General features: G+C 42.5%; 2 protein-coding genes across 2 annotated transcripts; one reads left to right on the top strand and one right to left on the bottom strand.

Moving 5' to 3' along the window:
- Positions 1–375: 375 nt before the first annotated feature.
- On the bottom strand, positions 376–3,562 carry ddo (D-aspartate oxidase). Its single transcript, XM_080513478.1, has 5 exons — positions 3,435–3,562; positions 2,209–2,410; positions 1,674–1,782; positions 1,416–1,592; positions 376–1,325 (listed from the first exon to the last, which is right to left on the bottom strand). Exons 2-5 carry the CDS (start codon positions 2,378–2,380, stop codon positions 767–769), a joined length of 1,017 nt encoding a protein of 338 aa, XP_080369604.1. The 5' UTR covers positions 2,381–2,410; positions 3,435–3,562; the 3' UTR covers positions 376–766.
- Positions 3,563–4,767: 1,205 nt separating this feature from the next.
- zbtb24 (zinc finger and BTB domain containing 24) lies at positions 4,768–9,081 on the top strand (the record flags this gene model as incomplete). The annotated part of the gene is made up of 6 exons (XM_080512641.1): positions 4,768–5,575; positions 6,227–6,394; positions 7,159–7,242; positions 7,316–7,399; positions 7,483–7,564; positions 8,205–9,081. 6 exons carry the CDS (start codon positions 4,768–4,770, stop codon positions 9,079–9,081), a joined length of 2,103 nt encoding a protein of 700 aa, XP_080368767.1.
- Positions 9,082–13,023: the final 3,942 nt, after the last annotated feature.

Raw genomic sequence — 13,023 nt, 5'->3', positions numbered from 1 at the left:
TTCTCTATCGGGATATTTGAGATGCAGGTTTATTCAAATGTAATCGTAGGGTTTCTATTTGTTTTGCAGAAGTATCGCAGTGTGTCGCAAAGTGTTTGTGTGTTGACCTCGAGCCTAATAGTTTTATTGTCTGATCGAAGTCCAGGGGTTACACAAGCATCAACACAGGAAGCAAACAAAGCCAATTCATAACAAGAATTCACTCATTAGTGTTTTATTCATTCATTTATTACAGACTACACCACTTTTAAACTGTAATTTGTATAAAAACAAACTTGCATTTAAACTTTCTTTTAGTTTCAAGTATTATTAACATTATTATTATAACATTATTAAAACTAAAACAAAAAGAGCTCGAAATATGTCAGTTCATGGGATAACTAAAATATTTCAGTCAGAAATAAATGATGGACAATTTGTTTTGATGGACCTTTATATTAATGTTTTATACACACATTATTTGCAAAAAAACCATGACTTTATCACTTCACAATTTAATAAACATTTTAATTTAAAAAAAATGCTTTGCAGTGATTTTGTATTCAAACTTTGAGAAATAGAAATGAAGCTTTAATTATTAAGATGTATCCTTATAAAACCTGCACCCTGTTGGCAATAGTTATTTTCCATACACTCCTCTTACACCGATTTTTGCAATATCTCATTTTAGTTCAATTTGATTTGTTGATTAATTGTCTTGCAGTAAGTTACATCTTGTGAGCGTTGCTGGCTTCCAGTAGAATCAGCATTTCATGGCCCAGCGTGTTCAGAGTTTAGCCTGCGGGGACATTTCCTGAAGGCACTGCCGGACCAGCCCCACTGCATCCCGTGCGGTACCCCAGGCCAAGCTGACTCCCCAGCCCCCATGGCCATAGTTGTGGACCACTGGTACCCGGCGGCCCCCCAGCTGCACCACCTCCCTCTCCACCCGCGGGTTCCTCCTGCTGGGCCTCAGGCCAACCCGCTCGCTCAGCACTTTAGCTTTTCTGAGCGACGGCTCCAGCCTGCAGCAGCGCTCCATGATGCTCTCGGAGTCGCCGCGGTCCACCTGCAGCCTCCAGTCTCCCTGCTGCCGCGTCCCGCCCACAGTCACGCTGTGCGTGCCGGGGTAAATGTACGTCATCCCGTCGCCGTCTCTGATGAAGTGCTTCAGCCAGGGGGCCTCCACTTGGAAGACTTGGCCTCTGACCGAGTACACCTCAGTGTCGCCCACCAGGGTTCTGGATCCCAGACCGGAGCAGTTAACAATGATGTCATAGCTGCTACTCAACTCGTGGAGACTGTTGACTTTCCTCTGCTCTAATTTTCCTCCAGCCTTTCTGAACCTGAAACAAGGATTTATATTGTTAGAATTCAGCCCGAGCACAAAAAAAAACAAACAAAAAAAACTTTTTTTTAAAGTCTCACATACAAACCTCTTCTCGAGCCACGGTAAGTAGCTGGAGCATTCACATTTCACGGTCGTCATCGCCTGCCCAAACTTGTGTTCTGGAAAACGTCTCAGCTCTAAATCGCTCATTTCACGATATCCGATCACAAACTGCAACCACAGCGGGTTTTTATCAGCTGGGGGCTCCCTGAAGATCTGGAAACTTGAAGAAACATAATCCCGAAATGTGAGAAGCTGGAGAGGTGCGTTGGTGTCGTGATGTGATTTTTAGAACTGCTGTTACCCGGAGCTCAGGATCACTCCGGCTTCTGGTGCGAGTTCAGACTGAGCGAGAGCCAACAGGTGATCAAAACTGTCTTTGAACCATCGTCTTTGTCTCTCCAAGGGAATGTCTGGAAGATAAGTCATGTCAAACATGCTCACTTGGAGTATAAGCTGCACAAACATCCATAAAAGCAGGTATTTTGTAGTGGTTGTTTCTGTATTGCAACAACACTCAATACAATAAATCATATACCACAAGTCTGATTATTTTCATTTTAAATTGTTCCACATTTTGAGGTTCTGTTTCTTTAATGTCATTCAACAACCAAACAAAGTAGATTTTCTTTTTGGTGCAACGCAAATACCTACTTCTGCTGCTCATTCCACACATGAATGATCTTTACAAATATGTCACATGCACTTTGGTATAAGATTCTATGCCAGAAGCAATGTTAAAACAATGAAATGCATCAAACGAAAACATATTTTGTGCATTTTTAATGATGGATTTACTCAATTTAAAGTGAGAAATATTTTAAAAAAAAATTCCTTACCTGGAAACGCTGTAGCAAACACGATCCCTGCTGCTACATCGCTGGTGGTATTCGGGCTGAACTTCTCCGCCAGCAGGGTAACAGAGCAGGAAGGGAGAGCCTCGGCAATGCAGACTGCAGTGGAGAATCCAATCACCCCAGCTCCCACCACTGCAACCCGGACAGATTTCATCCTGGGCACCACCGCAGCTCAAACTGAACTCTGCAGAGAGATAATCCGTGAAAAGGTCATCCACAACAAGTACCTTTCCATAAAACACCTCAAAGCCCCAATTTAATCCAAAACACTCCTCTATGTAATGACACATTACATAACACATGCTAAAGTCTAGATCACACCAGTCTGAAGAACCGGTGACGACGTCAGCCAAGTTATCAACACAGATTTATGATGCGTTGTAAAGATAATGCTGACAATAGAAGCGATTCAGTTACAAAACTTATTTCATCTTTTATTTACATGCACAATTCTCATAACCATAACTCCTAGATTGTTTATCATATCTAAAAATATTTGAAAACTACAAGAAAGCAGAGAAGACGTTATCCTAACATATATTAATCATTAAGTTCCCTCACTACGACTGTCCAGTCTAGCAAAGATTCATCAGCTTGCAACATTTTTATAATGTGGCAGTGCCCCAAAGAACATCTGCTCTGATGCACATTATCCTGACGGGGAGCTGAAATTTAACTCTGGTGTAATATAATGTTGGTTATCCATTATGCAATACCAACAGGAAGGCCCACTTCTCATCCAAGGACTTTTAAACTATACAAAGTTGGTTGCAAAAATGTATGACACGGTCACGAAGTGTCTTTTTTATAGTCTCACTGATGAGTCGAACTCTTTTAATCTACTACAAACATAACAAAACAGTGAAAACAGTGAAAACCTGGACGCATTAATAAATACACCTTTCCACAAACTAACCTGACTTGCACCTGCATGTTAGTGTTTCCACGTTTAACGTGTTGTGAGAGATCAGCATGGACTTGATTTAATGATACAAAACAACCTGAACTACGACACTGCTTTCTAACACTGGCTGCAAAGTCCGAAGTATAATTGGCAAAGTGCAGCTTACATGGGAAATAAAGACCCGCGTATTCACCCTCTGTAAGAGTGTCTTTACAAAATAGCACAAAACATCCTTATCCTTTTTTTTTTTTTATCATTGCCAAGTGACTTTATCTTGAATTCAAAGAAAACACCAAATAAATACCTTCAGTCAGCTGATCCACTGTGCACCGTCTCCCATAGTTGTTTATATGTATGCAGACTCAGAGACGCACAGGTCCTGAAACAAGTCTTCCCACCAAACACAACGATTATAACGAACCCAAAACAAATTTCAGGATACAAAAAAAATAAATAAATACATTTCCGTGCATAAACGTTCCCCTAACAGCCTATTTCGCGTCTTAAAGGAAGTATTGAAACGGGTTCTCACAGGCATTTTCGTCACTTACGATGTCACATTTGATCCACAAGTCATGTCATAGCCTGGAGCTCATTGCCAAAGCAGGAAGTAGTACCATCCCAGCTTAACTTGATCAGCTGAAAACAGATCTCGTCCGAAGCTCAAATCTCGCGATAGGAAACCATACACTTCACGTTCTTCTGTCCAGCAGAGGTAAGGTCCTAAAAGATCACTATTTTAATTTACGCTGCGGTTTGAGGGTGTTTAAAGGAAAAGCGCTCGTTACGAACGGACACGTTTTCCCAAGCAGCCTGTTCAAAACGCTTCTTCGGTCTGAAGCTTTTGGTTGTTTCTTGCTGGTTGTGGCCGGTTTGTGGCCTAGCAGGCGGATGCTTCGTGCAGTTTGAAGCGTTTAGCCTGTTCTGCTAACCTGCATTGCATTGATCTGCAAACTCCTGCAAACACTCGGGAAACCTTCATTTAATGTACAACTGCTAAATAACACCACAAAAACACGTTTTCTGCAGAATAGAGACGCTTTTCAGAAGCTGGCATTTGAATCTCATGTACCAGAGCTAAAACAAGCGTAACCCGTGTTCAACGTTTAAATTGAGTATTTGTTGTCTGCCTTGTAACAAAATTGCTGCTTCTCATAAAGCGAATGAAAAGAGTAGTTTTTTTTTTTTATCAGTAGAAACATTGATTAATACCTGCAGAATTTCATTTTTATTTGCTTATCAATATATTTATAGAATTTTTCAGTAATATTAATAATGTTAACAAACAAATAATAACATTTTGGAACTTGTAAAAGCACGTTTTCTATCTTATGACAATACAACTCAAAAACGTTTGTTCAACCATTGATAATAACTATAATGTATTGTTTTAAATGAAGGGCAATAGCACAATTAGATTTTGAGTTAACAAGTGTTATTTTGATCACTTTCAATATGCAGCAATGTGTTACTTTTTTGTTCTTTATGTTTCTGAACTTGAATAAACATTCTCTACATCGCTGTTATCTCTCCATACATGGCCGAACCATCTCAACCTCTCCCTTTCCCAATTAACTCTCCAACATGCGCCCGTGTTTTTCATTCCAGGAGCAGATGTGGTCATTTATGAGATGAAGATGCCTGAAAAAGCCATAAATGAATCTTCTTCGCTCCTGGTTCTTCATTCAGAGTCACATATTCAGAGCATCCTGAGTGAATTCGAACGTCTCCGGAAAAGCGACCTGCTGTGCGACGTCACTCTTGTTGTGGAGGATGTGCACTTCAAGGCGCACCGAGCCCTGCTGGCGGCCAGCAGCGAGTTCTTCTCGCTCCTCTTCACGGGGGGCCGTCCGGACCTCCAGCCCACCTACCGACTGGACGGCATGGCGCCGCAGACGTTCGCCGCAGTGCTGGAGTTCATCTACAGCTCCCAGGTGTCGGTGGAGGTGAGCGGCACGCCGCATCTGCTGGCCGCCGCTCGTCTCGTAGAGGTCAACCACCTCGTGGACGTGCTCACTGACCTCGCTGCAGCCGAGGTCAGGGGTCACGACGTGAGGCCAGACGAAGCTGAGGAAGCCGGCGTGTTGAAACCCAAACGAGGGCGGCCGAGGAAAGACGCAAATGTGCCCGAGGCGAAGTCAAGTGGGCGAGCGGCTCACGGTGAGAGCTCGGACGACGGGATTCTCGGCGATTTACTCGAGACTCAACCGAAGGCCGACGCGGATTTTAACCCCGTGGAGCCCCGGAGTCGGCAGAGCAAACGCAAAATCAGACCACCGGTGAAATATAAAGGCTACAAGGTGGGCGCAGATGCAGCAGCAAGCAAAGAGACGGGGAAGAGAGGCAGGAAGAAGAAATACCCCGACACTGAGGCTCGATGCGAGGACTGTGGGAAAGTCTTCAAAAACCACCCGTTCTTGAAGGTCCACCAGAGGACTCACACAGGTAATCTGCGCTCGGCTGGCAGAGGTCAGCACTGTGAGAACAGCCTGGTTTGGGGACTTTATGTGTGACGTTTGCATGTTTTCTCCAAGTTTCCTTCCACACTTAACAAGTAATTGATTCTATTTGAATAAGAGTCGTTGAACGAATATGGAAATATGCTAAAAGTCTAATAATCTGTCTTCTATGTCTGAAGTTACAACGTGATGGGGGTTGTATCTACCCGGTTGTATCAAAGCGTTGATTCAAGTATTAAGCCGGTTTCTACATGAGCCAACGGGCCAGGACAGTTTTAATCTTTCATTGAAACTCTGAACTAACAGAATGAACCAGTTTGAAGAATACAAGAAGGGAAAAGTACAGATCTTTGTGTTTAGATGTAAGGAGAAAAAAACTTTAAACTCACCGTGACTCTTCATCCCTTATGTTGTCTTTTTGTGGCGAAATACAAGTGAAATCATACCAAACTGGAGGACTTGCCTCAAGTTTGTCTTCTGAGTATTTCTCATTGAGTTCTTGTTCTTTGCCGTGTATCTTTGAGTTTTCTCTCTACATTCCCACCCGACTCCAGGACAAGTTTTATTTTATTTATTTTATGCTGTTATTTGTTTTCGTTAGCAAAACAACAACACTTCCCTCTCTCCTCCCCACCAGGAGAGAAGCCTTTCCAGTGCAAAATGTGTGGGAAGAGTTTCACCCAGAAGCACACGCTGCTGGACCACCAGCGCATGCACACCGGGGAGAAGCCGTTTGTGTGCAGCATCTGCTCCAAAGCGCTTTCCACCAAACACTCCCTGCAGGAGCACATGAACCTGCACAAAGGTGCGACTCCAAGCATTTACTGTATGTTTGCTTCCAGGTAGAACAAAAAATCCACATGGTGTCCGATAAATATATGACTTTTTTTTTTGTTTGTTTTTTTTAGTTATTCATTTGTCCACTAACACTGTTAGAACTGTTATTAAATTATATTTAGATTTTTTTTTCTCAAGTCAGACAAGGCATCATTCATACAATTAATTCTGGAGTATTTTTTTTGCATTTATTCTATTTATACACGATCAAAGGAATATTTTTATTGGCATATAAAAGCACATTGAGTGTGTTGCTTATAGAAAGATATGATTATGTTTTATGATTGAATTTTGAGTCCAGGCTGTTTAAACATATAAAGAAATACTTGTGCGGTAACTTAATGCTATAGTTTAAGTGGTTTGTTCTTTTTAGAAATCAAACTTTTGACACCCTACTTTTAAATGTTATTTTGTACTAAAATGCATATTTTGGCCAGAAACAATACAGATATGGAAAACTGTTCCTTGCATTGAAATTGGGAAGCTCTTTACAACGGGCTTATTATTTATAAAACTGTTAAACTGAGCTACATTTGGCTCATTTTTCACTCAGAAGGAAACAAGTTCAGAGATTTAAGAGTTTACATCTGTTGATGTAATAAAAGCAAAATTCCTTTTGGGACTCATTTATCTGCTGATGCTCATTTTTGTAATTAGTGTAGGAATAGTCTTTATCTCAAGTTTAAAGTATCCTGTCACATGAATAATGGACTATTTCACTTGTTTCCTCAGAGGAAAAATCCTTCGACTGCGATAAATGTGGAAAGTGCTTCACGCAGAAGAGGCAACTTAAAAGCCATTATAGGGTTCATACAGGTAAGAAATAAAACGGCACAAGAGAAGCTTTTCGGTGTATGTACTATAGAGAAGATGCACTATTGTTTTACAGGAAAGTCCTTACCGGAGTGCGCTCAGTGTCACCACAAGTTCATGGACACGGCTCAGCTGAAGAAACACCTGAGAACTCACACAGGTGAAATCGAAGCCTCCATATTTCTGCTGTTTTCTCAGGAAAGCTTCTGCTTATTAAATGTTCTCTCTCCAAAATGTTCACAGGTGAGAAGCCGTTCACCTGTGACATTTGTGGGAAATGTTTCACAGTCAAAAGCACACTGCAGACTCACATCAGGATTCACAGGTGAGAGATTTACCTCCTTACACCTTGTAAGCATCTGAGGTGATTATCAAGGAAAAACCTTTATCAGCAGTTTCATATCCAGCATGTAATTAGCAGTTTTGATCTCAGTCTGTTTGCATTGTTTTTGCTTTCTAGTAGCCTGATGTTTGACTTTTTAGTTCCTAATGCTTTATTTTATGAGCAGCGGGTTTGATGCTGGAAAGTAGTGAGCAGTCGATTTTAAGGCTTTTTGAGAATTGAAAATATCTGCTTGCTGTAAAACATTAAAGAGTAAAGTTTTGCTTAAACTGTCATGCACATCCGTGGGCTAAATCACTCCTGTGGTGCGGAAAGGAAAGTAATAGATTTGAAAAGTGAAATCAGTTTTATCTAATATTATCAAAATAAAACAGACGTTAGAATAAAATGTTAAATCCACATTGGAAACTAAATACTGTATTCCCTTTAGTTGATGGAATCTTTAAAAAATGTTTTTATTTAATTTCTGTATTCATGAAAACTATAAATATGTCAGTAAATAATCCTCATATTTATTATATGATGTTTTTCTGTTCATTTTGCGTTTTTTTGTTTGTTTTTTTGCAAATTCCACCCTGGTCATTCCAATCTCTAATATAACCACTTGAAATATCTGTTGCAGAGGTGAGAAGCCGTACGACTGTAACATCTGCAACAAGTCGTTTTCGGACCCCAGCGCACGACGACGTCACGTCGCCTCACACTCGGGGAAGAAACCGTTCACCTGCTCCTTCTGCAGCCTTTCCTTCACACGCCTGGATAACCTGAGGACACACACCAAATCCCACAACAAGGAGCGAGCCGCCCCGGCGGAGCCCTCCTCAGACGAGGTGGCGGCGGGCGCGGCGCCGCACGAGGAGGTTCGAAACCTCCTGCAGCTGCAGCAGTACCAGCTGCCCTCCGGCCAGGAGCAGGAGATCCAGCTGGTGGTGACAGCCGACGTGGACAACATCAACTTCGTGCAGGCCCAGGACCAGCAGGAGATCAGCCTCATCAGCACGGAGGGGGAGGCAGCGCAGTCCTCAAGACTCACCCTCCTCACCCAGTCGTCTGGACACTTGCAGAACGTGGCCCTGGTCACGCCAAGCGAGGCGGCGGACCCTCAGATTCACGCCATCAGCATGCTGGAGGGGCAGATGTCGCACCAGGCCGAGCAGATGCACGTCATCACTCTGAGCAAAGAGGCCATGGAGCATCTGCAGGCGCACCACGGGCCTCCGCAGCCGCTGCAGCTGGCGCAGCGGCCCATCCAGCAGCTGCAGGTCATGCACCAGCCCGTCCAGCAGGTGGCGCTGGCTCGGGAGAGCCCGGCTGTGGGGCAGGCTGGCCGGGGGCAGCACAGCCAGGCCATTCACGTCAGCAGCCAGGGCAGCCAGCCCATTTCCATCAGCCAGACCAGCGAGCAGATCTCCAGCCACCACATCCAGGGACAGACCTTCCAGATCCAGGCAGGGACCGTGTCCTACCTGTACACTACCGGGCTGCCGCAGGAGAGCTGAGCATGCTGGGAAATCACACTAATGTCACTCTGGAAGAGCAGAACTTAGAACACTGCGACTGCACATCACACATTTAAAAGCCTTCAACCTGTCTTCTTTCTTGAAAGTGTCACATGTTTACACTGAAGCCAAACAATTTACCTTTTGATGTTTTCTTTCCTTTTTTTACCGCTGCTTCTTGTTTTTGAGGGGACATACATTCATTTGAGGAGAAACCATATAGAAGATGGACACAAATGAATTTTTTACTCATATTTGAGAGCCAAAAAATAAAACGGAATATTATTTACACTGCTGATGCATCATCCATCCATCTTCTTTCCCATTTCTCTATGGGCAGAGCAAAGAAGTCCGGACATCTCTGTCCCCTGGGACTTCCTCCAACTTTCTGGAGGGCCTGAAAATCACTTCCAGACCAAAGCAAAGATAGAATCTCTCCAGTGAGAGTGTGTGTTTTTCCTGTGATGGACTGGCGACCTGTCCAGGCCGCTGAGACACTAAGCTGAGTTAAATCAGACTATTGCAGATGCAGTTTGGCAAAAACGAATAGAAACATATGCAGTTTAGATGTTACCTCTCATATGAGGATATCAGAAAATCTTCAAACTGTACTTGAAGCATCACGTCTGAATTACAGAAAAGGATTCATATTGGGAAACAACTTCAATTCTTTAAAAAAAATAAAAATATTTGTGGTAATTGAATTATGCTCCTTAATTGGATTTATGAAATTAGAGAACACTGAATAGTGAACTTTACTATGAGAAAGTCACTTGGAAAGACCTTAATAGTTACACTTTTTGAACATCGAACACTTTGACATCATAAATGTGAACCAAAATAGCACGCGTAGCTGTTTTTAAATAAACAAATAGTAATTGAGCAATGAAGTGTTTTAGCAGAAACTTTCTTAAATGTGTTTGACTTTCTAAATGGATAAACATAAAGCTGTAAATCTACATAAACAGAGTGTCAGCAGGTGAGACGAGCTGCTCCAGAATCCAAACTGCACCTCACAGGTCCGGTAGCGACACCTCAGCAGTCCGGACACGCAGGCGAGACGGATCCTGGAAGAAAAACAAATAAAACTAAATATTCTTTAATAACATCCAAATGCTGGAATTCTTCATTTCAAGACATTTCGACAGATAACCAATAAAAGATTAGGTTGTGGTAATAAAGGGCTCCACAGTTGCTATTGCAGAATTAAACTCTTTAAATGCTGTTTTGTTCCTGCATCAGCTCCGTCTCACCCTCGTGTGCGAGCGGCCCCTCGATGTCTCAGTCCGCTCGTGTCTCGACTCTCCTGCGAAGTCCTGAATTGTGCTGTAGGTCGTGAAGCTGCCAAGCTGCTGCCGAGCGCTCCTGTGTGGACCTGAGGCAGAAATAACACAGAGACCCAGAGCAAAAAATAAATAAAGTATATTAAAGTTTAAAATGACGTCTTGAAAGCTGGCTTTAGCTTCTTTTGTGAACCGCATGAGCAGGTTCATCAGGCACGACGGGATTCTCTTCCTCGATGAAGAGCACAGTGGGTCTGCGGTGGGTCGTGTACCTGCCGAGGGGCTTCTGGTGCTCAATCTGCTGAGTGACAGCGTGTAATAAGCCCGGCTTTGGCCTGAGAAAGAACAAATATGACGAGAAGCAGAGGAAGAAATGTCAAGATTACTCGAGGCAGATGGAACAGATCTATCAGGACGGACCGGATCCGGAGAGGCTCGAAAAATACAGTGACAGCCAATATCAGAACATAGCATTCTTTCGTCTTGTTATTTTCTTCTCACTGATTTTCCATCCTTTTCCAGAGGAAGAAATAATACTTTATTGAGGGAAACTATTGACGTGCATTCAACCCATTCTAGTCATAGATAACTCATACATGTCTCTGCCTGCTGATTACAATTAGTCCACATAACCTAACACATAACCACTGTTACCGTGTCTCAACCTCTCCCCGACTTTAACCTGAATTTAACTTCACAAATTCACACCCTTTTTTGGACTTAAATCCCAGGTGCCTATAATAACCCAGGTTAGGAACCATTATAATTAATTCACTACAACCCCACTTTGCCCATGATGCAAATACTAACTTTATACTAACTGATTATAGCTCCAAAATGCCATCATAATTCTCGAATATATAGCAGTCAGTGTGGGAGCTGACATTTTAAACCTCACCGATTAAGTGTGATCCCTTTGATCCAATGCATTTAATAGCCTTTAATCAATCCCTGCCACAGACCCTAATTGTAACCATCATCTTAAAACTGCATTTTAATCCCCTAAAAAAAAAGGTTTTCTACCTCATGGTTCCTTTATTTTCCATTTTAACTGCATTACTTTGCTTCGTCACTTAATCTCAGAAGATTCTCACACTGGATTCTGCGTTTTATTGATCTGATCATCACTGTTATTGTCCTAAAATGATGCCTTGGAGGTTTCTATACCTGCAGTCGAGTTCCCTCCACAGAGCGCCTCCATGTGGTTGAGCTGGCTCTGCAGTTTATCCACCTGCTGGAAGGCCTCCTGCTTGAGGCTGCTCTGCAGCTGCAGCTGCCCCGTCACCTGGAAGCACCATCATCAAACTCAGCTCCTATCTATCTATCTATCTATCTATCTATCTATCTATCTATCTATCCATCTATCTAGAATATCACCATAAGCCTGCACTCAGTCCCTTCTACAAAATTTGTCAGAAGTCCTTATGAGAAGAGGGTAAACTAGGGTGCAACATCACATAGTAGACACATTATTAGATATCTACAGTTAATTTCAATACAAAAACACATTTATTCTTATGAAAACGTATATTTCTTGGACATTGTTATTCCATCAACTGTATTAATTTCAAGTACAAACTTCATAGAGGAATCACGTGACAGTTGAGAAATGTAGTAGAGAAGAAATCCACTCTAATGGTGTTAAAGACACACATCACTGAGAGGGGGAATCGTGCTCCGACCTGCCGGATCTGCTTGGCGCTGCGTTGCCTCTGCAGCCGGTTCGTCCTGCCGTCTCGGTCCAGCTGCTCGCCGAGCGCTCTCAGCTGCCTGTCCCTGTCTTCCATGTCCGCTCTCATTTGTTCCAGACCCTGCACTCGATATGAGTCCAGCTCCTGCCTGCTGTGGGCCTCCTGTGCAGACTGATGCCGGGCCGCCTGGAGCTCCGACGTCTGCGAGCATCAGCACACACACAATGAGGACACTGTAAAGTGAAGATCATATCTTATTTACCTTCCTGCTGAGCAGTTTCTGGGTGCTGCTGCACTCGGCCCGAGTTTGTGATAACACCCGGCGGGCGACGTCCAGCTCCTCCTGCAGGAGGAAGACCTTCTCCTCGGAGATCATCTTCACCCTGACAGCTTCAGAGCGACTGGAGATCTCCAGCTGGGAACGACACACACATTACAGTCACAAATGGCTCCCAAGAGAACGAAAAAAACACTGATATTTTATTATTTTCTGGCTAATTTAGTCTATTATTTGAAGGTATTTTGTTTTTTTTTGTTCATTCTTTGTTTTTTGTACACTTGCCTTGTGATTTTTATTAATACATCATATCAGTGAAATTATTAATTGCATTTAAAATCACATTTCTTTTCTTTCTTCTTTCTTTGGCAATATATGATAACATAAATGTAGGAGGTATTTGACCTCTAAGAATGAATTACATTAGAACATTACAACTAACATTATATATGAGTATGATATATTATGATGTATGAATTTACAATTACAAATAATTACGATTTGCTTGGTGGACCAGATTTAGGCCTCTTACCAACTTTCTCCCACGGACCTTATGTTTGGCACCCCTAACTTACAGTTTGATTCACTATCAACTATTTTCATGTACTTATTCTTTTATCAGGATTGTTGATTATCAATGCTTGTTGCAAAAAAAAGACATGAGGCCAATGATCAATACAACTTTGTAAAC

This window comes from Blennius ocellaris, assembly GCF_963422515.1.
Source record: "Blennius ocellaris genome assembly, chromosome: 17".
NCBI classification, from domain to species: Eukaryota; Metazoa; Chordata; class Actinopteri; order Blenniiformes; family Blenniidae; genus Blennius; species Blennius ocellaris.
Note: the sequence above shows the minus strand (reverse complement) of the source record. Positions and strands in the feature narration are given on the sequence as shown.

What these genes read in the sequence shown, in the direction of transcription:
- ddo (XM_080513478.1), bottom strand. Translation starts at nt 2,380, where the DNA reads ATGAAATCTGTCCGGGTTGCAGTGGTGGGAGCTGGGGTGATTGGATTC. An exon ending in GGAGTGATCCTGAGCTCCGG is followed by an intron (nt 1,593 to 1,673) that starts GTAACAGCAGTT and finishes TGTTTCTTCAAG; the next exon opens with TTTCCAGATCTTCAGGGAGC. An exon ending in TTACCGTGGCTCGAGAAGAG is followed by an intron (nt 1,326 to 1,415) that starts GTTTGTATGTGA and finishes TCCTTGTTTCAG; the next exon opens with GTTCAGAAAGGCTGGAGGAA.